This window comes from Phoca vitulina, unplaced genomic scaffold (genome assembly GCF_004348235.1).
Source record: "Phoca vitulina isolate PV1807 unplaced genomic scaffold, GSC_HSeal_1.0 scaffold2, whole genome shotgun sequence".
Taxonomy (NCBI): Eukaryota; Metazoa; Chordata; class Mammalia; order Carnivora; family Phocidae; genus Phoca; species Phoca vitulina.
Genome location: NW_022589705.1, coordinates 86,143,702 through 86,168,119, shown reverse-complemented (window position 1 = coordinate 86,168,119; position 24,418 = coordinate 86,143,702). Strand labels below are relative to the sequence as shown.

The following is a 24,418-nucleotide window of genomic DNA, read 5'->3' as shown; positions in this document are numbered from 1 at the left end:
GGGGGGGGGGCTCAGTTTCCTCATCTGCAACATGGGCACAGTGCCAGGTCCTCAACTGATGTTCACTTGTTTCCTGTGCTCTTTTTCCCTCCTGATCCTCAACTCTACTGAACTCTGCCTCCTCAATAGTCTCAACGTAGAACTGAGATTTGCTTTTCGTGGATATTTTATTAGAAGCTCTGTGGCCTTTGATTTTGCTTTTAGAAATGGAAGAACGAGGGGCGCCTGGGTGGCTCAGTCAGTTAAGTGTCCGACACTTAACTTGGTTTTGGCTCAGGTCATGATCTCAGGGTTGTGAGATCGAGCCCCGGGTCGGGCTCCACACTCAATGGGGAGTCTGCCTAAGACTCCCCTCTGCCCTCATGCTCTCTCTCAAATAAATAAAATCTTAAAAAGTAAAAAAAGAAATGGAAGAACGGAGTGATTTTCAATTCTTGCTTTTGAAAGTGTCCCGCTTCTATGGCCCTGTCTGCCCCCTTGGGCTCCATGGAGGAAAGCCACCCCACTGGCATCTGCGGAAGCTGGGGAGCAACTGAGCCGGACCCGGGCAGCACACGGCGGGACACCCAGCTGTGTGGCGCAGGCCTACTGTGTGTCAGGGGAGAGGAACCAAACGCTGCAGCTCTGTGCCAGAGGAGGAAGGGGGACAGGAAGAGGGAGTCTGGGCACGGAGCACATACCATGTGCCAGGCGCTGGGCTGGGCCACTCCCCCACCTCATCTCACCTAACCCTGGGGGTAGGCATACCCCCTCAGTGTACAGCGGAGGGAACGGAGGCTCAGGGACGGGAAGGGGTTTTTAACCCGGGCCTGACTCCAATCCACCCATCACGCCTTTCCCACGGTTGGCAGAGGGCCGGGGAGGGCTCTCCCGGGGAGGGCCTGGAGGACAGGAGGTGGGCAGGGCACTCACTGAGGCTCTTCATGGGATCCGTGCTGAGGATCTGGCTGGCTCGTTTGGACCGGAAGTAGTTACTGGCAATGTTTTCACTGTCGCTCCGACTGAGCATCAGCTTGTAGCGGTCTTCTTCCTGCTGAGATTCAGATCCCCGTGGGTCAAGACCCCTCGTTTGTACAAGACCCCTCTGCAAGCCTGCTGGGGTGGGGGCCACCCTGAGCCTCCCGGCCCACCCTGTGGACCCTACTAGAGACCCCAGACTCCTGAGGTGGGATCCAGGCAGCTCAGGGCAGGAGAGTCACAGCTCCGGCCAAGCCTACGCCACCCGCCTTCCCTGGGGTGGGAAGTGCCTTGTTCTCCAGTACCACATAGCCCAAATCCATCACGACATATTCATAGAATAGATAATACAGGACTCAGCCCACGGGCACAATCAAAGTCATTAGAACTGGAGCCCCATCTCTTATCACCAAAGACTGTGATTTTTCACCACTCTAATGGGCTTGTTTGCCTCAGCCTGAATCTCCCTTCAGGGACTACCCTTCTCCCCCTTGACATGGTCCTGGTGAGGCGATCATTCACAGTGCCCTAACACCACCACTCCCTCTCGCCCACCCCCTGGCTGCACAACTGGGCATGTGACCCAGCCCGAACCAGCCACAGAAATACATCTTCCGGACACAGTCACTGGTTCAAGAGCAGGCCCCTGGCCCAGGCAGAGCTGATCAGAATCTTTCGACAAGATGTGGTAAGAGAACTGGTCTCTTCCTCTTGGATCACCAGCTGCTGGTAGCATCTTTCCTGCCGCGCCGAGAAAGCCTGCCTGAGCCCGAAGCTAGCATTGCAAGGGAAGCAGAACCGAGAGGTGAAGAAGCACACGGAAAGATGTGGTGTTTTACAGGAAGGTTTCCTGACCTCCGCTTGGAGGAGTCTATTTCTATTGTAATACAAAACATGGGAGATGGGAGAACAAAGTGACTTCAGAAGCCCAATTACTATTTTGTGGGTCCTTGCGGGCAACTTTGGTCCGAGGATACCAGCAACGGCCCAGGGAACCAGAACGTACGGCCTGCCTCTGGGACTGAAGACGAAGCTCCTGTCCTTCACCAGCAGGACGGGCCACCCGGTACCACCTACTTTCCCTCTGGTCTCTAGGACCGTAAGTGCCTTTGAATGAAGACCAGAGCAGGGGGAGGGTCCAACAGAGTGACACAGAAAAGATCCAGGCTCAGCCTCCTGCTTTGACCCTCAGGTGGGATGAAAGTAGAAGCCCAGTGCCCTATAGTGAGGCTGACCCGCAAGCCACCCCCCACCCCGCCAGCTCCCCGCGCCTCACCTCTCCCATAGGCCTTACCGTGCCTGGTTCACCGTCGTCAGCTGCAGAGGTTTTGCGGACTACTTTGTTCTGCGGCCCTGTTGGAACTGCTACGAGAAACACAAGCTGAAGTCACCGCTGCCTGGTCCCTAGTCCCTGCCTGGTCCCTAGTCCGCAGGCCAGAGGGCCAGGGCGGGCGGCAGCACTCCCCCAAGCTCGCGGGCCTGGAGCCAGGGAGCACACTGCCCAGCCCAGGCCATGCGATGACTTTGGGAAACAGACCAGGAGGGCTCAGATGCCAAAGCAGCCATTCCCCTGCTTCCTCAACAGAGCAGGTCGGGGGTGGGGGGGGGCAGGAGAAACTGATGGATGCCTGCATTTGGGAAATGGAGCTGGCTGGCCTCCCCGCAGGGCGGTGTCAGTAGCCATCTGTAAACTCAGAGATGCAGGACCTGCACGAACATTCTCTGACGGGGGGCGCTCCCAGCTGTGAGGCCGGAGACAGACCTTACTGAGATCGGTGGAGGTGGAGGGGCCTTCAAGGCCACCTCCCCTAACCCCTCCTTTGTGAAGATCCCAGACCAAGGCCCAGAGAGGAACAGTGACCTTCATAGGGTCACGCAGAAATCAGCGGCAAAAGCAGAAGGTGACCCAGTTTCTATCCCTGGTCCTAGGACTCACTGCTCCGACTGGGACTCTGGTTCAGTCTCTCCTCTCTCTGAGGTTCCATCGCCTCAGATGTAAAACAGGTGTAATCATCTTTGCCCTGCCCAGGCTTGTTGGGGGAGGTGATGAGTGGTGGTCATGACAGTGATCAGACGTAGCACTCCCTTGCCATGTGCCAGGTAGGGCGCTAAGGGTTTCACACACATGAACACAGGCTAAGCCACCCAGCGATCTTTACGGAAGGTGCGGTTACTGATCCCCATTTCACAGATGAGGACACTGAGCCCCAAAGAGGCCACACAGAGAGCAGCGGAGCCAGAATTCCAACCCACATCTGTGTGACTCCAGAACACACCACTTCTCTCTCAGCTCCCCACCGCCTTGGAGCCCCCAGGTCCCCTGACTGCCGCACCCACAGCCAGCAAGGCCCGGGCCCCGGCTCGGGAGGGCAAGCTGCGTGCACGAGGGCTGAGGGGACAGCCAAGCGCCTGACCTACTGGGAGGCTGGTTTTTATGATGATGGGCTCGGGGATCTTCCAGAAGCCATTGTCCTCGTCCCAGCAGGACTCGCGCCTTATCTTCTCCAGGTTGCTGTAGTTACAGTCCCGGCGGATGAGGGGCTGCACCTGCTCCAGGAGCTGCTGGAAGAGCATGGAGTCCTGCTCCTGCCGGCGGATGGTGGCCAAGTAATCGATCTTCTCCAGCTGGAACTCCGACTGCAGGTCTTTGATCTCCACCTCTGCTGCCCGCAGCTGAAAGCAAGGGGTCAGGGGGCGATGAGCAGTGAGCAGGGAAGACACTGCGCCACGTGGCCATCCGTCCGCCCTCCGCACCCACTGTCTGCACCTCCAGCCTCCCACTCGCCATCTGGGTGCTGACCCGCCCATCCACCCGCGCCTGCCTCCCGTCTGTCCGCCGGCACTAAATGAGCACCTACTGTGTCCACAGCCCTGCAGAAAACAGGAAAAGAACCCGCTCATCAGCCCCCCGTGCCGGTCCCCTGGGACAATCCCACACAAACACATTTTATCCAGGAGCCTCTGGGAAGGCTCCACACATAACACTGGGGTCACCACGTCCTAAAAGATGTCAGGAAATTGTATAAATCCTATTCCTGAGGGGAGCAGAGGCATAAACTCTCAGCCTCAGCAGCCCTCACTCTCCCATTAGCCACGGTCAAGTTACAAATGTGACAGACACTGGACTTAAGAGGCGACCCACCCTGATTTGACCTTGGATTCCACACTTTTGTGATCTCCTGCCCGGGTCTGCCTGAATGGAGATTCCCCACAAACACAGGTGACTCCCAGCTGCAACCGTAACCATGCTCTCCCTGAGCCCCAAGACTCCTGGGTGCATAATCTGTTTTCTCAAAGAGCAGGTACAGTTTGATTAGTAAAGAAAGATGTTTGAAGTTCATGGGAATGGTCATCACCTATAACCAGGTGAGAACAGACACTACCTGGTAGGACACAGGTGGGCAATTAATAATGCTCCATTCCTTAAGCTGGATGGTAGATACATGCCGTTAATGGTAAGAAGCTTTATATATTTTTGTACATCTGGAAGGATCTGGAATCTTTCACAGTGACTTCTGTAATAAATTTATTGAGATATAATTCCCATGTCATACAATTCACCCATTTAACACGTACAATTCAATGGTTTTTAGTATATCCCGAGTAGTGCAGTTATCAGCACGGTCAGTTTTAGAACATCTCACGATCCAGAAATAAACCCCACCCCCACAGGTACTCATCCTCCGCTTCTTCCCAACCCCCAGCCCCAGGCAACCACCAATCCACTTTCTGTCTCTCTAGATTTACTTATTCCAGAGATTTCATATCAATGTAATCATACGATATGTGATCTTTTGTGTGTGGCTTCTTGCACTTAACACAGTGTTTTCAAGATTCATCCATGTTGGAGCATGTGTCAGGACTTCCTTTTTAAAAAAAAAAAAAAAAGATTTATTTATTTGAGAGAGACAGAGTGGGAGGGGCAGAGGGAGAGGGAGAGAATCTCAAGCAGACTCCACGCCGAGCATGGAGCCCGACACGGGGCTCGATCTCACGACCCTGAGATCACGACCTGAGCCGAAGCCAAGAGTCGGATGCTTAAATGACAGAGCCACCCAGAAGCCCCAGGATTTCATTCCTTTTTACTGCCAAATAATATTCCACCATGTGGATATACTACATTTTATTTTCCATTCATGATTGTTTCCACTTTGGGGCTATAATGAATAATGCTACTATGAACATTAGTGTACAAGTTTTTATGTGGCCCTATTTTCATTTCTCTTGCTTGTAACTGCTGGTCATGGGGTAACACTATGTTTAACCAACTGAGGAACTGCCAGACTATTTTCCAAAGCAGCTGCACCATTTTACATTCCCACCGGCAATGTACGAGGGCACTCATTTCTCCACATCCTCGCCAACATTTGTTATTATCTGTTTTATTACAGCCACCCCCGTGGGTGTGAGATGATATCTCTATACCATAGATGGTAGTTTTGCATTGTAGATTTGCATTTCCCTGGTGGCTAATGATGTTCAGCACCGTTTCTTGTTCTTATTGCCGTCTGTTTATCTTCTTTGGAGAAATGTCTGTTCAGATCCTTTGCCCATTTTTAAATTGGATTATTTGTCTTTTTATTCTTGAGTTGTAAGTGTTCTTTATATATTCTGGATATAAGCACCTCATTGTGATATAGGATTTGCAAATATTTTCTCTCAATCTATGGGCTGTATTTTCTCTTTCCTGATAGTATCCTTTGAAGCACAAAAGTTTTAATTTTGATTAAGTCCAATGTATCTATTTTTTTCCTTTGTTTGTGCTTTTGGTATCATACCTAAGAAAGCAATGTCTAATTTATTTTTTTTAAGATTTTATTTATTTACTTGAGAGACGACTAGGGACAGAGAGTGAGAGTGAGAGAGAGCACAGAGGGAGAGGGAAAAGCAGACTCCCCACTGAGCAGGGAGTCTGACTTGGGGCTTGATCCCAGGACCCTGGGATCATGACCTGAGCCAAAGGCAGCTGCTTAACTGACTGAGCTACCCAGGTGCCCCGGCAGTGTCTAATTTAAGGTAACAAAGATTTACACCTTTGAGTTTTATAGTTTTAGTTCTTACATTTAGTTTTTTGATCCATCTTGAATTAATTTGTGTATATGGTGTGAGGTTGGGGTTCAACACCGTTCTTTGTCATGTGGGCATCTAGTTGTCCCAACACCATTTGTTGAAAAGACTGTCCTTTCTCCACTGAATAATCTTGGCACCCTTGTTGAAAATCAACTGACTATAAACACGAAGGTTTATTTATGGACTCTCAATCCCATTCCATCGATCTATATGCCTGTCTTGATACCAGTACCACACAGTCTAGATTGCTGTAAATTTGTAGTAAGTTCTGAAATCAGGAAGTGTGAGTCCTCCAACTTTGTTCTTTTCAAGATTGTTTTGGCCATTCTGTCCCTTGAATTTCCATATGAACTTTAGGGTCAGCTTGTCAACTGCTGCAAAGAAGTCAGTTGGGACTCTGATAGTGATTGCCTTGAATCTGTACATCAGTTTGAAGAGTATCATCTTATCCAATATTAAGTCTTCCAATCCATGAACATGGGGTGTCTTTCCATTTATTTAGGTATTTTTAATTTCTTTCAACAATGTTTTATAGTTTTTGGAATATAAGCTTTATACTTCTTTTATTAAATTTATTCCTAAGTATTTTATTCTTTTTTGATGTAATGAAAATGGAATTGTTTTCTTTTTTTTTAATGTTTATGGATATTATACATTTTTATTTAAGGAGCCTCCATGCCCAATGTGGAGCTTGAACTCATGACTCTGAGATCAAAAGTTACATGCTCTACAGACTGAGCCAGCCAGGTTCCCCATGGAATTGTTTTCTTAATTTTATTTGTGGATTGTTTATTGTAAGTATGTAGAAATACAATTGCTTTTTGCTTATTGATCTTGTATCCTGCAACCTTGCTGAAGTTGTTAATTGATTCTAGTAGTTAGGGTTTTTTTTTAGTGGATTCCTTAGGACTTTCTACATAAAAGATCATGTCATCTGTAAATAGAAATAGTTTTATCTATTCCTTTCCAATCTCAGTGCCTTTTATTTCACTTTCTTGCCTAACTGCCCTAGCTAGAACCTCCAGCCCAATGTTGAATAGAAGTGGTGAGAGCAGACATCCTTGTGTTGTTCCTAATCTTAGGGGGAAAGCATTCAGTCTTTCACCATTAAGTATGATGTTACCTGTGGACATTTCATAGATGCCTTTTATCGGAATGAAGAAGTTCCCTTCTCTCCTAGTTTCCTGAGTGTTTTTATCATAATAGGTGTTAAATTTTTCAAATACCTTTTCTGCATCATTAAGATGATCATGTGGGTTTTGTCCTTTATTCTATTGATATGGTATATTGCATTAATTGATTTTGGGATACTAAACCAACCTTACATTCCTAGGATAAATCCCACTTTGGCATGATGTATAATTTGGTTTGCTAGTATCTTGTGGAGCATTTTGTGTCTATATTCATAAGAAATATTAGTCTATAGTTTTCTTCTTATGTCTTTCTATGGTTTTGGTATCAGGTGACATTGGCCCCATAGAGTAAGTTAATAAGTGTTCCCTTCTATTTCACAATTATTTTTAAAAAATATTTCTTAAAGCCAATAGTCCTCATTTTACAAATAAAATCCAGTGAGAAGACATAATGGAACAGGATATCCCACAGAGGAAAGCAAATAAAATAAAATACGTAAATGTGAAATTAACAAGATATGTTCAAAACCTATGTGAGGAAATTTATAAAATACTCTTGAGTGACACAAAAATTGATCTGAACTAACAGAAGATATACCATGTTCCTGGACAGAAAAATACCCTCAAGCTAATGTACAGATATAACATGATTCCCCCAAAAATTCCACCAATTTTTTTCTTTACTTCTCTCCCTTTTTTACTTTTGCACTAGCCCAGTTGTTTATATAGCTCATTTTGGAAAAAAAAAAAAAAACCAAGAAGGAATATCCAGGAAAAACCTGGAATAGAAAACCATTGACAGAGGATTAACCCTATGAAATTATAAAACATATTATAAAGTCCCTGGATTTCAAATAAAGTGGGTGGCACTGGTACATGAATAGATACAGCAAGAGAGATGAATAGAAAAATCGGAGATACATCTAAGTGCTTATAGGACTTTAGCATACCATAAAGGCAGCAGCTGAAGTTAGTGGAGAATAAATGGACCTTTCGAAAACCGGTGCTAGGAACCAAGGAGAGCCATGTGGAACGAATAAAATGGAATCAGCTCTTCACACATGCACCCGGATAAATTCCAAGTGGATCTGACTTAAATATAAAAAAGAAAGAAAGATGGGTTGCCTAGGTGGCTCGACTCTTAATTTCAGTTCAGGGCATGATCTCACGGTCATGAGATTGATTTCCGCGTCGGGCTCCTCGCTCAGCAGGGAGTCTGCTCGAGATTCTCTCTCTCCCTCTACCCCTCCCCCTGCTCACTCGCTCTCTAAAAAAAAAATAAAAATAAATAATAAAAATAGAAAGAAAAAGAAAGAAAGAAAGAAAGAAACTATACAAGTTATAGAAGGAAACATAAATGAACTTTGCCAACTGTGACTCAGAATCTACACGCAATAAAACAAAGTTGATAATTTGACAAAATAAAACTTTAAAAAATTCTTTTGTATGGCAAAAATACAGAGACTGGGTCTCTGCAAGTCTCTGGAGAGACTGAGGGGTTAGTCTCTGCAAGGCATTGTTTCTGGAGGGTGTTTAGAAGTGGGAGACTCCTTGAGGTGCAAAATGAAAGTCCTGCAGAAACGAGAAAATCACAAAAGACACACTGACCCCTCCTACCAAGAGAGAGAGAGAGAGAGAGAGAGAGAGAGGACCCAAAAGTGAGAGCAAAATTTGGAAGACAACCCCTATGATCAACCCCTGTGATTTCCACCCCTTGGTACATGCCAGTGACTATGTTTCTCTTACACAGCAAAAAAGACTTTGCAAATGGAATTAAAGTTATTAATCTGTTGACTTTAAAACAGGGCGATTATCCTGGATCATCCGGTGAGCCCAGTGTAACCACGTGGGCCTTATGGAAGGGGCGCAGAGAGCTAGGCAGTGGACAGGCGTTAAAAGAGAGGCTTCAGATGAAGGAGACAGGAGGAGAGTCAGAGAGCTGAAGCCTGGGAGGAGCTGGCCCCGGTGGTCTCTGAGGGGGGCCCAGGAGGCAGGAAAGGCAGGCTGCCTCTAGAAACAGAATGACCCCCAGCAGACAGCCAGCAAGGACATGGGAACCTCAGTCCAACAACCTGAGAAATGGATTCTTCCCTAGAACCTCTGAAGGAAACGCAACCTTGCCGACACCTTGGTTTCAGCCTTATGGAATTCTAAGCAGAGGAACCAGTCATGCTGGAGCTGGACCCTGACCCACAGAACTGTGAGATGATAAATTTGTGTTATTTTAGGCAACTCTATTTGCGGTGAGAGACTAACTACCACAGCAATAGGGAACCGTCTATTTAACGCTGCACTTCACTATAGGAACAGAAGAGCATGCTGTCGACTGAGCAAAGCCAGCCAGCCGCCCAAAACCTCACCTCTACTTTCAGCTGGTCTTGAAAGTGCAGAAAAACAAGACACTGCAAAATACGCAGAAAAGAGCAGAAGTAGCTAATCAAAGCTGCTCTAAGAAACAGAAAATGAAAATCAAAGCATTTCAGTGGAAGAAAATTCCCCCACAAAGCACGAGCACACAGAACCAAAATGTAACCCAACATCCCAATGTGAATAAAATTTCCTTCAATTCACACATAGGAACATTTCAAATCAGTAATCCAAAAATCTTAAAGTGGAAATGGACAGAAACGAAGAAGGTGTAAAATGGGACATCTAACTGAACTCCAGAAAGAATTTTTCAAAACTTAGGTGCGTAGACCAAATTACAAGATATCCCAGGAAGAACAAATTCGGCTGAAAACATAAAAAAGGTATTAAGAAAAAGCATGAAAATAGCCAAGAAAATGTAAACACCACAGAGGTTCAAAGAGGGAAAAGCATCAGCTTCTGCTTTGGCGAGATCCTTGGGTTGGTGGTGTCGGATGGGGACGAGGGGCGCCCTGCGGTCGGCTGAGGGGGACGCGTCAGGGCCCAGAGCCCCCGAGGGTGCACGGAGGGAAGCAGACAGCAGCTCCCCCTGCCTTGTCCTCACTCCCTGTGCTCAGTCACATCCGCCTCCCTTCTGCTCCTAGGGTCACTAACCTCATACTCAGCACTGGCCCCTCCCTCAGCCTGGAAGGCTCTTCCTTTGGTCACGGGCCGCCTTTCCTAAGGTTCAGGTCCCACCTCGGAAGTCACCACCTCCAGGAGAACTTCCCTGCCCCCCCACCCAGGGTGGCCCCGAGAACTTCTAGGGTTCCGCTGATGCTCAGCTCCCCAATGTGAGTGCTGGTTTCATGGGTGCGTTCACTTTGTGGAAATGAGTTAAATCATGCACTTGTCATTTGCACGTGTGTACTGCAATCCAAATGAAAAACTAAAAATAAAGCCGCCTGATGTGGGAAACAAAGGCAGAAGAAAAATTATTAAATCTCCTTACTGCCTACAGCCCATTGACAAGTCCCTGAACAGGCAGAGTGACATTCCTCTAGGGACTCGACTGCCTTGATGTTGACACTTTGCTAAGTAAGGGCAAAAGGCGATCCTGGCCCGACCCCTCACCCCCACCCCATCCTGTGAGCCTACTTTAACATATAAAACTTCTTTTGGAAACTTCCTTTTTCTCTACCCCCCAAGATACATGTTGGCAATCACCCCCCAAGCATACGGCCCACCGATATACACCTGAAGGGCCTCACGACTCAGGTTTTATTAGACGGTAATAAATGACCTTTCCCCAACAACAGCTAGCCCCTTCAAGGTCCTGGAAACCTTGCTTCCAGAATTCCTTAGAGACTTACGCTATCGCTGACCCCCTCCCAACTTGAAAGTGTATAACGGACCACTCCTCGGGACCCTGGTGCAGCTCCTTCTGCCCACAGGTCCTGTCCCCGTGCTTTAATAAAACCACTTTTTGCACCAAAGACGTCTCAGGATCCTTTCTTGGCCGTGGGCTTTGAACTCTAACGTCTTTCCTACATCACCACCCTCCCCTAGAATCCCCTTCACAGCACTGTCACTGTCCGGCGCTGTCCCGCTTGGTCCTCTGTTGTCCCATTTGTCGCACACCCTCTCCCAGCCCCGCAGCCATGCGTCACTGGGACTGCCTCCAGGGCCGGCACTGAATGACTGCGGACTTACGAACGCCGACCGAGGGCCACCTGGGCGTGGGGGGCCTCACCTTCCTCTGCATCTTCTCCAGCAGCTTGCTCTTGGCCCGCACCTCCTCCTGGATGGAGTCGTAGACGTTGAGCAGCACCCAGTCGCCGCCGTCCTCGTCCGAGTTCTGCAGGGCCGCCACCAGCTGCTTCTTGCGCTCGTCCGCGTACCGCTTCCGCCGCTTGTGCTTCTCCTTCAGGTCCTTGTTCTTGGCCTGCTCGCCCCCCACCACCTGCTGCTCCAACAGCTGCAAACTGCCGGCAGGGAGAGGAAGGTGCGCGTGACCGTGCGGGGCCATCACCGCGCGCTTGCTGTCCAGCAGGACGGCGTGGGGGCCTTGCAACCCCCCTCCCAGACACGGCAGGGGCTCAGAGAGGCGAGGCCTCTGGCCGGGGTCAGAGCAGATCCACCCAGGCCTGTGCGCACAGCCGCACGACAGGATGGGCGAGCATCTCCCCGCGGACCAGAGCTGACCCACCAGAGCTGACCCACCCGCCACCCGCCCCAGGCCTCCGGGAGCCCGTGGTCCCCACGGCGCAGCAGGCTGGCGGCCGTGCTCCTCGGCACCCCGCGTGAGCAGAGCACCCTGGGCTGCGAGCAATATTCGGTGCACTGGGGCCTGGTGCTTCATCATCGCCCTCTGCAGCCCCCACCCAGCTCGCTCCAGCTTTCCTAGCTGCGCGCTCTCCAAACGGCCAGGCTGTTCCCCCCGCTGCACTTCTGTGCCACCCTGTATCTGGATGCCACCCTGAGGCATCTGGCCTGCAAACCTCATGCAGGTGGAGCTAAACAAAGCTACTCTAAGAAACGGAAAATGAAGGCTTCTGTGAAGCCTTCCCTGACCATACTCCAGACCACACCCTGAACACGGCCACGTGCGCAGAGAGTTCTCTCGGGGCCTGATGCTCGGCAGGTGTGGTCTCATTTGACCCTCACGATGAGCTTCTCAAACTGGAGCTCTTATTATCACCCATTTTGTAGATGAGAAGCTGAGGCACAGGGAGGTTTAAAAGTTGGCCCAGGTCGTAGAGGTAGGTAGTGGTGGAGGCGGATGGGAGCCCAGACAATCGACTGCACAACCCACTGGCTTCTCACACTGCAGAAGCAGGCCCTCTGTGGGCCTGGGTAGCTGCCTCCCCCTGGACCATGGGCCCCCTGAAGGCCAAGGTGGCAGCTCATTCCCCCTTGCTTCCTGGTTCCCAGCACGCAGCCCCTGCTCAGTTCACGTTTGCACCGGGGACGGTGGGACTGAGTTTGCCACCACTAGGAGGAAGCTGACCCGCTGGCCGTGGGGCTGACTGTCACGGAGGTGAGCCTGACGTTATTCTGATTTCCAGAAGTGAGACCCAACACTCAGAAATGTTAAGTGGCTGGCACAGAGTGCCCCCGGTGGGCAGCCTCTGAGGGTGATCAGGGTGGCTTGCCCCTAGGGTGAGCAGGTCTCACATCAGGAGGGCACCGGAGGCTCGCTGGGAGCTGAGGAAAACCTGCATCATGCCACCCTGGGATTCCTGCGAATGCCAGGCAGGCAACAGTCCCTCCCCTTTCTCCTGGAGCAGCTGCTCCCCAGCAGGTGCCTGAGGGAGTCTGGTGGCCCCCGTACAGTTCCCCAAGCAGAGCACTGCCCGCCTAGCTGATAGCACCATCCCCGCCCCTTGCTCCTAGAGAGAGGATCAGGCCTCCTCAGCCTCGTCAGGTGGGGGGGGGCGGGGGCAGAGTGGAGGCTCAGTGAAGACTCTACGGGCACTCTCGTCCCCATGCCTGGGGCATAGCCCCTTCCTGCCCTGCCACGGGGTCCCACCAGCCCCACGCCCCAGCACTTACCGGGCAAGCACCTGCTGCTGGTCCACGACGGGCAGCAGGTCGTCGGTCAGCACGGCCACCTCCACGCCCACACTGTCCCTTCTCACACTGGTCGTGGCCAGCAAGGGCTGAGGCTGAGCCTCCACGGCCACCTGGGCCTCAGCCTCGGCCCCTACGCCACGCTCTGCTGCCAACACCAACTCCTCGGCCACTTCTGGGCCCTGGTCAACCTCCTGAGCACAAAGAGAAACCAAGGTGGAGGCAGAGAGGCCGGCCCTGGACACAGGCTCCCGGCGGCCTCAGTCCCAGATGGTGGAGGCTGGGTCCCTCATGGCCCCGGATGGATCACTTCTGGCTCGGAGGCACCCAGTTATACAAACATGTACCTGACTGGGTTCCTACTTCCACCATTTCCTCCAACACCCCGAAACAGTTTCCATCCTGCTCTCCTGCCCCTCGGGGCCCAGGCTCCCCATGGCAGCTAGGGCAGTTTTCTCCAAATACAAATCCATCACGGCCCTTTGCAGATGAGAACCCTGCACAGATTCCCAGTGCATTTGCAGGAAAATCCAGCTTCTTCCATGGTCTTCGGGCCCTCCGTGCCTCTCCCTGCCTCCCCCCACCCCCCATCCACCCTGCTGCTTCTCTGGCTTCATTTTTCCACGGCTGAGAAAGTCAAGACCTTCGCAGCCACAGGACTTTGGCACATGCCATCCCCCAGCGTGATGCTCTGCCCAGGCCCCTTCTTCCCACTTGGGTCCTCTCTCGATGTCGCCTTACAGCCAGGGTGCCCCTGGCCACCCCATCTCCCACCTACTGAGAACCTCAAGTGTGTCAGCTCCTACCCAGGGATCCTGTCCAGAGGCTAGGAGGCAGTTTTCTCTCTCCACACATGTACGTAGATTTAAAGCCTTCCTCTCATTCCCCGTAGGCTCTTGTACTTTCTTAAGCAGAAGGGAGAAGGGGGAGCTCTGAGAGTAGGAGTATTCAACACGGGGCCCAGGCGCTTCCCTGCCAGCACCTCGGGGACCCCCGCCCCTGCCCTGCAGCCCTTGCCCTCAGCACACACTGGGCCTCCTTGCTTTAGACCTGCTCCCAAGGCCAAGCAAAATCTGAAAATTGCTGAGCAGTGGCCTCTTAATCACATCAATAATAAGAGGTAGGACTGCTCTGTGACGGGCCAGCTCCGATAAGCTGGGGGTGGACTGGGGTCATAGTCCCTGTCTCGGGGGTGAGGATGCTGAGGCCCAGAGTGTCACAGGAAGACCCAGGCTCCTGGGACTCCTCCCCTAACCTGAGGGTCTGGCGGGGGGGGGGGGGGGGGGGGGGGGGGGACGGGGAACTCACAGCCCTGGGCAGGAGGCAGTCAGCTGTCTCAGCTTCAGCCCTAAGGACACCAGGCCCCAGCAGATCCGTCAGGGAGGGGTGCTTGCAGGAGGACGGGGTGAGGGAGGGAGAGGGACAGTGGGCCAAAATCATCCTCTGCTCCCTGACCTCCCCTTCAGCGCCCCATGCCTCTGCTGGGTGCCTCACCAAGCCACCACCTCCTCCTGCCTGTCACCGCTGAGGGGACCAGTGGGGAACAGGGGCGAGGAGAGAAGAGAACAGGGAAGAGAGAACCGGGGAGGGAGCGTGCTCCAGGAGCATCGCCTACATTACCTCAGGTGAAGCACGCAGGGTCGGCACCCCCATTTTAGAGAAGAGGAGACCGAGGCCCAGAAAGGTGACTGCCCGAGGTCACACAATTATGTGAGTGGTCGAGCTGGGATTTAACCCGGGTCTGTCTGCTCAAAGGCTCTTCACACACACACAGGAAAGGAAAGGAAAGCAAAGCAAAGGAAAAAGAACAAGAGGGAGAGAGGGGGAAGAGAATTTAAACCATACAAGAGAGTGGAAAGGAGAGAAGGCATCCAGCAAAGCGGCGGGATCCTGGGGTCGGGGGCGGGGGGAGCCCCTGAATAGTAGCAGCCTTCTCGCAGCCCTCAGCCCCCTCCGGCTCCTCCCTTCGGGCCTGGAAGCTTGGTGTAACCATGGCAACCCAGCCAAGCCCCCAAGCGGGTGTCCCTCCATTAGCAGAACAGGGGCCCACCTGGCAAAGCCTCCTATCTCCATCCCCCTTCCCTCCCGATGTACGGAGCACGACACAGGGCTTCTCCGGCCACCAAGCCGGAGCTCCCGCCCAGACGGTGAGACCTGGGTGCGCACCCAGCGGCCTGAGTGCCCCCAGCCGAGTTCTGCCTGCTGACTCCTAGCATGGCACCGGCTACCTGTGTGCTGAGCCTGGGTGCGCCGGCCTGGAGCGCCTCGGCCCCGGCCACTGCGGAGGAGAGCCTGGCCAGCTTGGCTTCCACCTCGGCAAACGGGTCGTGCAGGCTGGGCAACAGCCCCAGGGCTGCCAGCTGGAAGGGTCCGGCCTGTGGCAGGGCTTCCGTGGCCTCCGGGCTGAGGGACAGCTCTGGGAGGTAGCTGCTCGGGACCTCCGCCTCGGGCACGGAGAACTCCACGTCGGAAGGCTCCTGGGGCCCCGGGTAGGCTTCGGACATGGAGGTTTCCTCGAGCGTGGAAGACTCATCAGACCCCAGAGATTCCTCAGACTTGGAAGTCTCCGCCGCGGGCAGCTCCTCGAACCCGGGACAAAGCTCAGTCTTGGAGACATCCCCGCCGGGCAGGGTGTGCGGCATGGAGTGGATCCCGGGTTTCACGGCCATCTCAGAGTGGAACGTGGGGGAGCACTCAGACCTTTTGGCAAACTCGGCCCTGGATGTGCCCTGCGCCTTGAGGACCTCTGCCTTGAGGACAGCCTCTGCAAATGGAGACTCCCTTTAGCTCCTTACAGTGGAGGACGAGCGAGCCCCTGGGGGTCAGCCCCAAACACACCATCTCTAAGGGACGGGCTTAAGAGCCAGAGCCTCCCAGGCCCCCAAATACTGGCCTCCCACCTCCACCCTCTCCTCTATCAGGACTCAGACCCCGTCTCCTTCCTCCTCTTCCAGGAAGTCTTCCCTGACCAGCACCAGGAGCTCTCCATTCTCTGACCTCCCCAGCCATTAGTTGCCTTGGGTCTGCTCTTCACACAGAAGGTGACTGCCCTGTGGGTCTCATGGCCTCCAAGGCTGAGAGCTCCCGATCAGCAAGCAGACTTCACACCCGAGACCTGAGGGGCCCCCACAGGGTGTCCTGCTCAGGGCTCTCATCCACAGAAAATGCTAGATCCATGGGAGTTAAATGAACACTGTGGATGATTGTTAGATCAAATAAAACCACTTGGAGGCCTAATATTCAAACTGGACTGGGGGAACACTCTGAAGGACAGAATATGCTAGAACCTGCCCTTCCCTCTCCTCTGGGTCTGCCAGTGTGGACGAGACCGCAATCCCACAGGCCTCCTTAGGGCTCCCAGCTCATGGGCTTTACATCCACCCACTTCTTTGTCACTGTGTCCTGGGCTCCCCTGAGAGAGTCCTGATGTTCCCTTTGCTGAAAGAGGACATCCACTCCCCAGCTCAGCAGCCGGAAGCTCTCCAAGCCTCAGTTGGCACACTGGCAATGTGAGGATTCAGTGCGTCCTCACTCACTGACAGAGTACCTAGCACCTAGCGCCTGCCACACGGCAATGCCCAATAAATGGCACCCACGATGTGACCAATATCGTCCTCATTACAAGGTGGATTTTATAGTATTTTGGTGAGTGCTAGGAAGTCTGAGCTGCCTGGCAGCACAGGTGTTTGGATGATAGTGGTAGGGTGCAACGTTCTAGGATGTCAAAAAGACAACGAAAATCTTCAGCAAGGTGCAAGTTCTTGCTAATAATTGAATCCTTATTTTGGGATGTGGTTGCTTTGGTAACAGAGGGGCTCAAAAATAAGAGGAGACTAGAAAATGCAGAAATGGGGGGAAGGAACTTACCCATGAAATATGGGTGATACGTTGTAATGCTAAGTCAGCCTTGGGCTAGGGCCCAGCCTGGGGCCATGGCTTCATGGATACAGTGCTCGGTGGGTGAGAACACTGCCTGGGTTCCAATCCTGACTCACTTCACCAGCTGTATGACCACGGACAAATTACTCACCCTCTCTGTGCCTCAGTTTCCTTACGTATAAAATGAGGCTCATGGTGGCACCTACCTTGCTGGGCTGTACTGAGGAGTAACTAGAACTGAGCCTGGCGCATAGGAAGGTGCTCTATAAATGTCAGTTAGTAAAATGGGGAGGGGAGCCCGCAGGCCACCCCCCGACAGCCCGGGCCAGGCGCCCACCTGTCTCCTTTCGCAGGTTCTCCTCCAACGTGGACAGCTTCACGTCGTAGGAGTTGCGCATGGCAGTGATATCCTCCTCCAGCCGGGCCCTGGACTCCTGCTCCGCCTCATAGTCGGCCCTCAGCCGGGCCAGGCGCTCCTCGTACTCCTGGGAGTGGGGGGGACACGGGATGGGGGCGCAGCGTCAGGCCACCACTCCTCAAGGCGGCTTTCAGTTCGCCTTCTCTGTCATTCAAACAACGCGGGAAATACCAATAAGCCAAAAGAACAAAGTTAAAATTACCTACAGAACACGGGGACAAAATTGGCTGGTGAAGGCCCTTCTGAATTTTATCTACATTTTTTTTAAAGATTTTATTTATTCATTTTAAAGAGAGAGAGAGAGAGAGAGGAGGAGGAAGAGGAGAGGGTGGCGGGAGAGGGAGATAATCTCCAGCAGGCTCCCCACTGAGTACAGAGCCTAGATGTGGGGCTCGATCCCAGGACCCCGAGAGCACGACCTGAGCCCAAATCAAGAGTCGGACGCCCAACCGACTGAGGCGCCCAGGCGCCCCTAGACCGAGGTTCAGTGGCTCCTATGTTACAGGACGAAATCTACGCCTCCTGACTTGACTGAGCCCCAGAGATCAGGACGGCCCACCCTGAGGATATACCTCATTTTGCCACATTGGACACACAGGCTACTTTCCACCTCGACAGCCCATGTCCCCCTGCCTCAGGGGCTTTACCCTCGCCCCCCAGCAAGCTCTTCCTTCAGGCCTCAGCTCAGTAACAGCCCCTCCAAGCGGCCCTCCCTGACCACCGTCCCCTCCTGCAGCTCGGCCACCAGCACAGAGGAGGGAGGGGCTCGGGGGAAACTCCTGAGTCCGCAGGTGCCTGGAGCCGACCGCTGGCCGGAAGGACAACCGGACCGCTCAGGCTTCTGACGCGCGGCTCCCGCAGGCGGGGCCGGGGCTACGCACTAAGGACAGTACCCGACCTTCTGTGTCGTGGAGCCGCCCCTGAGAGAGCCAGCCGGACGGGGCAGGGGGAGGGGAGGGAGAGCCCCTGTGCACACGCCCACCTCATCAGGACCCTTCCAGAAGCACAGAACAAGCCCGGAGTTCTACAACGGCACGGACACTACGACCTGGGCTCTCGGGGAGGGACACAAGGGGACACAGGGTCATTAATATGTGACTGCACATTCTGTGGCACATTTGAGACGCACTTGAGCCTCAGGGCAACACGTGGGGTTACCGGGGCCCAGGGGGGTGACTTGCCCAGAACCATGCAGCTCTCCAGCGGCCACAGGAGACGTCCTACACCCCATCTGCTTTCTCCCTGCCCCCCGCCCCCCTGCCCTGGCTTCCTCTCCTCCCCAGAGGGGACTCAGGCCCTACCCTACACTCATCCTTCAGCAAGCACCCCTGACTCCCACCCTGTCCCCTCCACAGGTCCCTACCAGCGCGGCCCTGGCCCCGGTGACACCCAGGCCTCAGCCTCGTCGCACCTGCGCACCAGCGAGACCAGGCTGGAGACACAGGAGCGTGCGTGCACACACATGCGTACGAGCACACGCATACACGCACATGGGCACATACAGCAGGGCCAACTTCCAGTCCCAGTTGTACATGTGTGACCCTGAACCACAGAGGACCTCTTAAGTCGCCCAGCGCCCCTGCTGGGTCCTTCCGCTCTCCCTCCCTCTGCAACCCTCCACCTCTCCCATTTCCCATCTCCTGCTTCCCAGAGAACACTGAAGCATGCCCTCACCATCCCAGCCCACACCTTCCCGTCCACCTGCAGGTCTGCCCGAAAGCTCTTCGTCCTCCTGTGACTGGGGACAGACCATGTGAAGCCAAGCCACCCGCTCCACGACTTTGCTCTTTCCATCCCCATCTCCCTCCCATAGCGCGGGCTTCTCTCGGTGCTAGATCACCCCCAGCAGTTACAGAATGTGCTCCAATACTTGAAACAGAACAACTCTCCCATGGGCCTCTGCGCACCCCCAGCTACAGGGCCCAGAGCCAGCAGGGGCTCAGGAAATGCTTGCAAACCCGGCCCCCTGAGTCCTGCTTGGGGCCAGTTCCACAGCCCAATGGTGAGAAGGCACCCCTCAGCTCCCCTTCCCACGGTCAAGGGAAAGCTTCCTGGAGATGAGAAAACAGGCTCCGCGAGCTTAAACAGCCCGTCCCAGGGCACGGAGCCCACCAAGAACTGGACTTGCAGAATGGAAAAGCTGGATGGACCCTAGGAATCTTCTGGTCCAAATCCCCCCCTTCCCTGGTGCAGCCAGGAGACTGAAGCCCACAGAGTGACATCTCCCGCTCGTGGCGGAGCCCATCCCTGGCCCAGTGCCCTCGCCGCCTCACACAGAGACCACCCCCTCATCCTGAGTGTCCTGACTGGTTCTGGATGGGAAAGGAAAGCACGGTTCCAGGCACATAGTAGATGCTCAATAAATATGAGTGGGTCATAAGCGAAATGGGAAAGAAGGCGAGAGGGAAGACAGACACCTTTGACTCTTCTTCCGAGTGTGGCTCACAGAAGAACCACCAGGGCCTGAGAGGACACTCGGTGGTGGACAGGTGGTGGTGCTCGTTTGCAGTGGCCACAGGGCCTATCTCGTGACGACAAGGCCAGCAACCACCATCCCTGGGGCAGAAGGATCTGCCAATCACTGGTTCCTTGGGGCAGCCAGCCCGGAGCAGAGTCTCCTCTCTGGTGACCCAGAGGGGATGGCGGCACCCTGCCCCTTGGCCAGGGTGCCTGCCCCACCCAACCAGGCTCCCTGGGGGGAAGCTTCCATCCCAGCCCCTGGCCAACCCTCCCAGCCCTACTGTTTTGTGATTGATGTCACCTGTTGCTACATGATTCCAAAACCCACTCTGAACCCCCAAAATGTGATTCCTCTCATTCTGTGGCTCAGCCATCCCCAAGAGGCCCCCACCCCATGCCTCCCCAGGAGCCGGGTCCAGGGCTCCAGAGATGGACCTGACATCGGCCCCACCCCAGGAGCCTCCAAGGCAGCAAGGAGCAGAGCCCCTTGACAAAGTCCATCTGGGGGCCACAACTCAGCCCCCCCCCCCAAACAGTAAAAGCCTCTGCCTGTCATGGGCAGCCCTTGGGGACTCTGGCTGATTTCTCCCAGCCCTCCAGCCCACATGACTCAGACTCCCAGGCGTTACCCAGTCTGCCCCCCGCAGAGGCTGGGCCCCAGACCCCCACAACCTCACCAGGGCTCCCAGGGGCCCCAGGGCTTATAGCTGAGTTTATAGTTGAGGGGTAGAGGCCCAGCTGTGGACACATCCAGGGACCCAGTCCCTGCAGAGCTGTCCTGGCCTGGCGTTCCTTCTCCACCAGGAAAAAGCCAGTGTCCCACCCCACGCTCAGGTTCTGAATGGGGCCCTCAAATGGCAGGAATCTCCAGAAACCAGTGGGGCCTGGAGTCGGGACGGAGCCTAAGCCGGGAGTTAGGGGCTCTGCTGAGTCTGGCTGTGTAAGCCCCCCTCTAGGATCAGCTCGGTATCTGTAAACCAGGGTATTATTACCTTCCCTGCAGGTTCCCAGAGATGCTGGAAGGCACACATGGGGGAGGAGGAGGCGTCCCCAGGTGACAGCTTTTTCTGGGAGGCCAACACCCCACTTATCCACTGGTCAAATGGATGCCTGGGGGCTCCCCACTACCCACCAGGCCGCCCGGCTCTCAGCCTCTGGCTTGTTGGCACCCGCACTGGGGGCCAACTCCTTCCACTCTCCCCACGCCCCCACCCCAGCCCAGCACAGGCCGTTCCCACCACCAGGAAGGCCTCCATTTCCATCAACCCACAGCCACCCCGTCCTACAGTACGGAAGAGAGCACCCCTGCAAGACGCCCCACACCCCTCCCTGTGCTCCCCATGCAGGCCCTGACGGGGGAGGGGCTCCATCCTGGAGTCAGGACCTGAGTTCAAACCCCAGCTCAGACTCTCCTCAGCCATGTGACCTTGGGCGAGTCATGGCCCCTCCCTGAGCCTCAGCTTTCTGAGCTCCAAAAAGGAGACTGTTGTACCAACCCCACGATGCTGGTGGGGGTAAAATGATATCGTTCAGCAGATGCCCTCCTGCTGGGCACCCCCTGCTTGCCTTGCTCCCACCTGCCCGGGGTCTCACCTCCCGGATCAGCTGCTTCTCGGCCTCTGTGTCAGACTGGATCACAGGTGGGGACACCAGCTGCTCCTCAATCTGGACAGGGTTTAGGGGGGCCTGACTGGACAGCAGGGCTGGGAGAAAGACAGAAAGGAGGGCTGTGACCAAGGTGCACAGAGTCTGCAGGAACTAAGCAGAAATCCGTAAAGAGACAACCACATACTTAGGCAAAACACACTTCACAGTATTGGATTTATTTCAAGCACGTCTCTACGTAAAATACTAATTTACTCAGTCATTCAACAAATATTTCTTGAGCACCTGCATGTTCTAGGCACTGGGGACCCAGCACAGAACAAAACAGACAAAACTCCACACCCACGTTGAGTTTTCAATCAGAGGAAGAAGGCACACACAACAAATAAGCAAAATGCTAACATGTTACAAGTGGACATGTTCTAGCAAGAGAAAGAAAGCAGGGAGGGTGCTCAGGAGTAAGAACCAAGGGGAGGGGTGCAATTTAAACAGTGTGTTCAGGGAGGACCTCTTAGATGGGGTAAGGCAAAGGCAGTGACCTGAAGGAAGCGGGAAAGAGAAGCAGGCAGAGATCTTGGGGAATAGCTTTCCAGACAGAAAAGAGCAGCGAGTGCAAAGGTCCTGTGGCAGGAGTGGGCCTGGACTATTCCAGGAACAGCCAGGAAGCCAGTGTGGCTGGAGTGGAGCAAGGAGGGAGAGAATGGGTGAAGAGGAGCTCGGGGTGGGGTGGGGGGGGTGGATCACAGGGACGCTGAAAGCTATGCTGACAACTTTGGCTTTGATTCGGTTAAATAGGCTTGGGGGGGGGGTTGTGCAGGGCAGGAAAAGGACTTGTATTTGAACAGGACCTCCCTGTTGTGGGGAATGTACTGAGGGGGACAAGGGCAGACACCCAGATACCTGTTGGAGGGTGGGGGTGCTCGTAGTAATTCAGGTAGGAGATGCTAGTGACTCAGGGGACAGTGGTGGACAGATTCTGGACATGTCTTAAAGGTAGAGACAAGATCTACTGCTGGATTGGATACAGGTTTGAGCAAAAACGAGAAACCAAGGGTCGCCCCAGGGTTTCGGGCTTGAACACTCAGAAGGAAAGGGTTGCCATCACCTGCGTGGGGACCAGCAGGCTCGGGGAGATCAAGAGCTCAGTGGCAGACATGCTAAGTTCGAAAGGATCGCTAAACAGCTGGATATTCAAGTCTGGAATTCAGAGGATACTGTGTAGCAATTGTTTTTAAAATTGTCTATATTTTGTGATGCTTGATATCACGGAGGACTTGCTGGCCAGGGAGAGACGGCCCCTGGCAGGGCCAGCTAAGTCCTAGAGAAAGCAAACAAGCTATCGGCCCACCTTTCACCTGCCAACCAAGCAATGCCGAGTCCACACCCCTCCCACCCTCTGTCTAACTCACACTCTCAGCCAGGATCTCCCCTGCCCTAAGTCCCCGGGGGCCAGGGCCGGACAAGCAGGGACTGCCCCTGTGCCCCCACTCACAGGAATCCTTCACGCCAGCCAGTCCTAGGCTGTTGCTCCTGCCTTCGACTTTCCCACAGAAACCCCAGTAATAGCTCCAAATCCAGCTCTGGTTCCGGATCCACCTTGCTCCTCCCTGCCTCCCAACCAACACTGGTGCTTTCCCTCGTGGCCCCGTGTGGGGTTCCATCCTCTTGTTTCTAGTGTAACGCTGACCTCTCCGAGGGCCCACTCAGTCCCCTTTATGAATTAAGACCCAGACACAAATCACACGGCCAGGCTGGGGGGCCAAACGGGAGCCAGGAGCACAGAGACGATGTTTAAAGCCACAAGGTGAAGCCACCTCCGGAGTGAGTGTGGAGAGAGGAGAGGTCCTGGTGGTGAGGAGGGGCAGAGGTGGGGAAGCACGGAAAGAGGAGGAAGGCAGATGTGAAATCCCTCATTGTGGCGCTGAAGGCCCACTCCAGCCCAGCACGTCCAGGCCTTCCCTGGCCATCTCCCACCGCCCTGCTTGGCAGCCAACCAGCACAACTTGTGGCCCCCAAATGCCCCTTACAGTTTTATGCATCTTTGCACACACTGGCCACTCTCATCCTGGCTAACAGGGAGACCTCTCAGCCCCCAAGACTCTGCTCAATCACCCCCTCCTCTGTGAAGCCTTCCCTGACTGACCATACCTTACCCCCAGACAGACTTGGTCACGTATCCCCTTCTGCCCTGCAGTGGCCAGTTCAGCTCTGACCTACATGTACTTGATGGTCTGGTGGAGTGTCCTCCCCCAGGAGACTAGATGCCCATGAGGCAGAGCCTGGAGCGGATTCACCTCTGGGTTACCAGTGCCCAGCGCAGGTCCACACACAGGGGGCTGCTTGGTGAGCTTTAGATGGATGGATGGGTGGATGAGTGGAAGCACACATAAAAGGATGGATGACAACGTGGAGTGGATGGATGGATGGATGGATGGATGGTAGGATGGATGGGACGGGTAGAGAGAATGCATGAATGGATGGGTGGATTAAATGGATGGATGGTGAGTGGATGGGTAAGTTGGTAGATGGATAAATAATGGAGTGGGTGGGAGGGTGGGTAGGTAGATGGAAGGGTAGGTAGATGAATGGGTAAATGGGTAGGTGGGTAGATGGATGGATGAATGAGTGGATGGGAGCATGGGTGGGTAGATGGATGGGTGGGTGGGTGGATGGGTAAGTGGATGGGTGGATGGATGGGTGGGTGAGTGGATGGGTGGGTGGGTAGATGGGTGAAGGGGTGAGTGGATGGATGAATGGGTGGATGAATGGATGGGTGGATGGGTAGGCAGGTGAGTGGATGGGTGGGTGGATGGGTGGGAGGGTAGGTGGGTGAGTGGATGAGTGGGTGGATGGGTGGGTGGGTGGGTGGGTGGGTAGGTGGGTGAGTGGATGGATGGATGGATGGGTCGGTAGGTAGGTGGGTGGGTGGGTGGATGGGAATGTGGGTAGGTGGGTGAATGGATAGGTGGTTGAGTGG

At 54.0% G+C, this 24,418-nt stretch overlaps 1 protein-coding gene across 6 annotated transcripts in view; it reads right to left on the bottom strand.

The window, feature by feature from the left end:
• KIF17 (kinesin family member 17) overlaps window positions 1-24,418 on the bottom strand; it is a 43,803-nt gene that overhangs the window by 2,995 nt on the left and 16,390 nt on the right. The window contains exons 6-15 of one of the 6 annotated variants that reach the window (XM_032392141.1): window positions 21,430-21,539; window positions 17,296-17,443; window positions 15,308-15,843; window positions 14,388-14,468; window positions 13,886-13,984; window positions 13,062-13,273; window positions 11,260-11,491; window positions 3,372-3,630; window positions 2,252-2,322; window positions 913-1,030 (exon numbers count right to left, since the gene is read on the bottom strand). In XM_032392141.1, the coding sequence (XP_032248032.1) occupies window positions 913-1,030; window positions 2,252-2,322; window positions 3,372-3,630; window positions 11,260-11,491; window positions 13,062-13,273; window positions 13,886-13,984; window positions 14,388-14,468; window positions 15,308-15,843; window positions 17,296-17,443; window positions 21,430-21,539 (1,866 nt within the window). Of the gene's footprint in view, window positions 1-912; window positions 2,065-2,251; window positions 2,323-3,371; window positions 3,631-11,259; window positions 11,492-13,061; window positions 13,274-13,885; window positions 13,985-14,387; window positions 14,469-15,307; window positions 15,844-17,295; window positions 17,444-21,429; window positions 21,540-24,418 lie in introns of those variants that run through there. The other 5 variants (XM_032392114.1, XM_032392128.1, XM_032392121.1 and 2 more) reach the window with 5 other exon arrangements.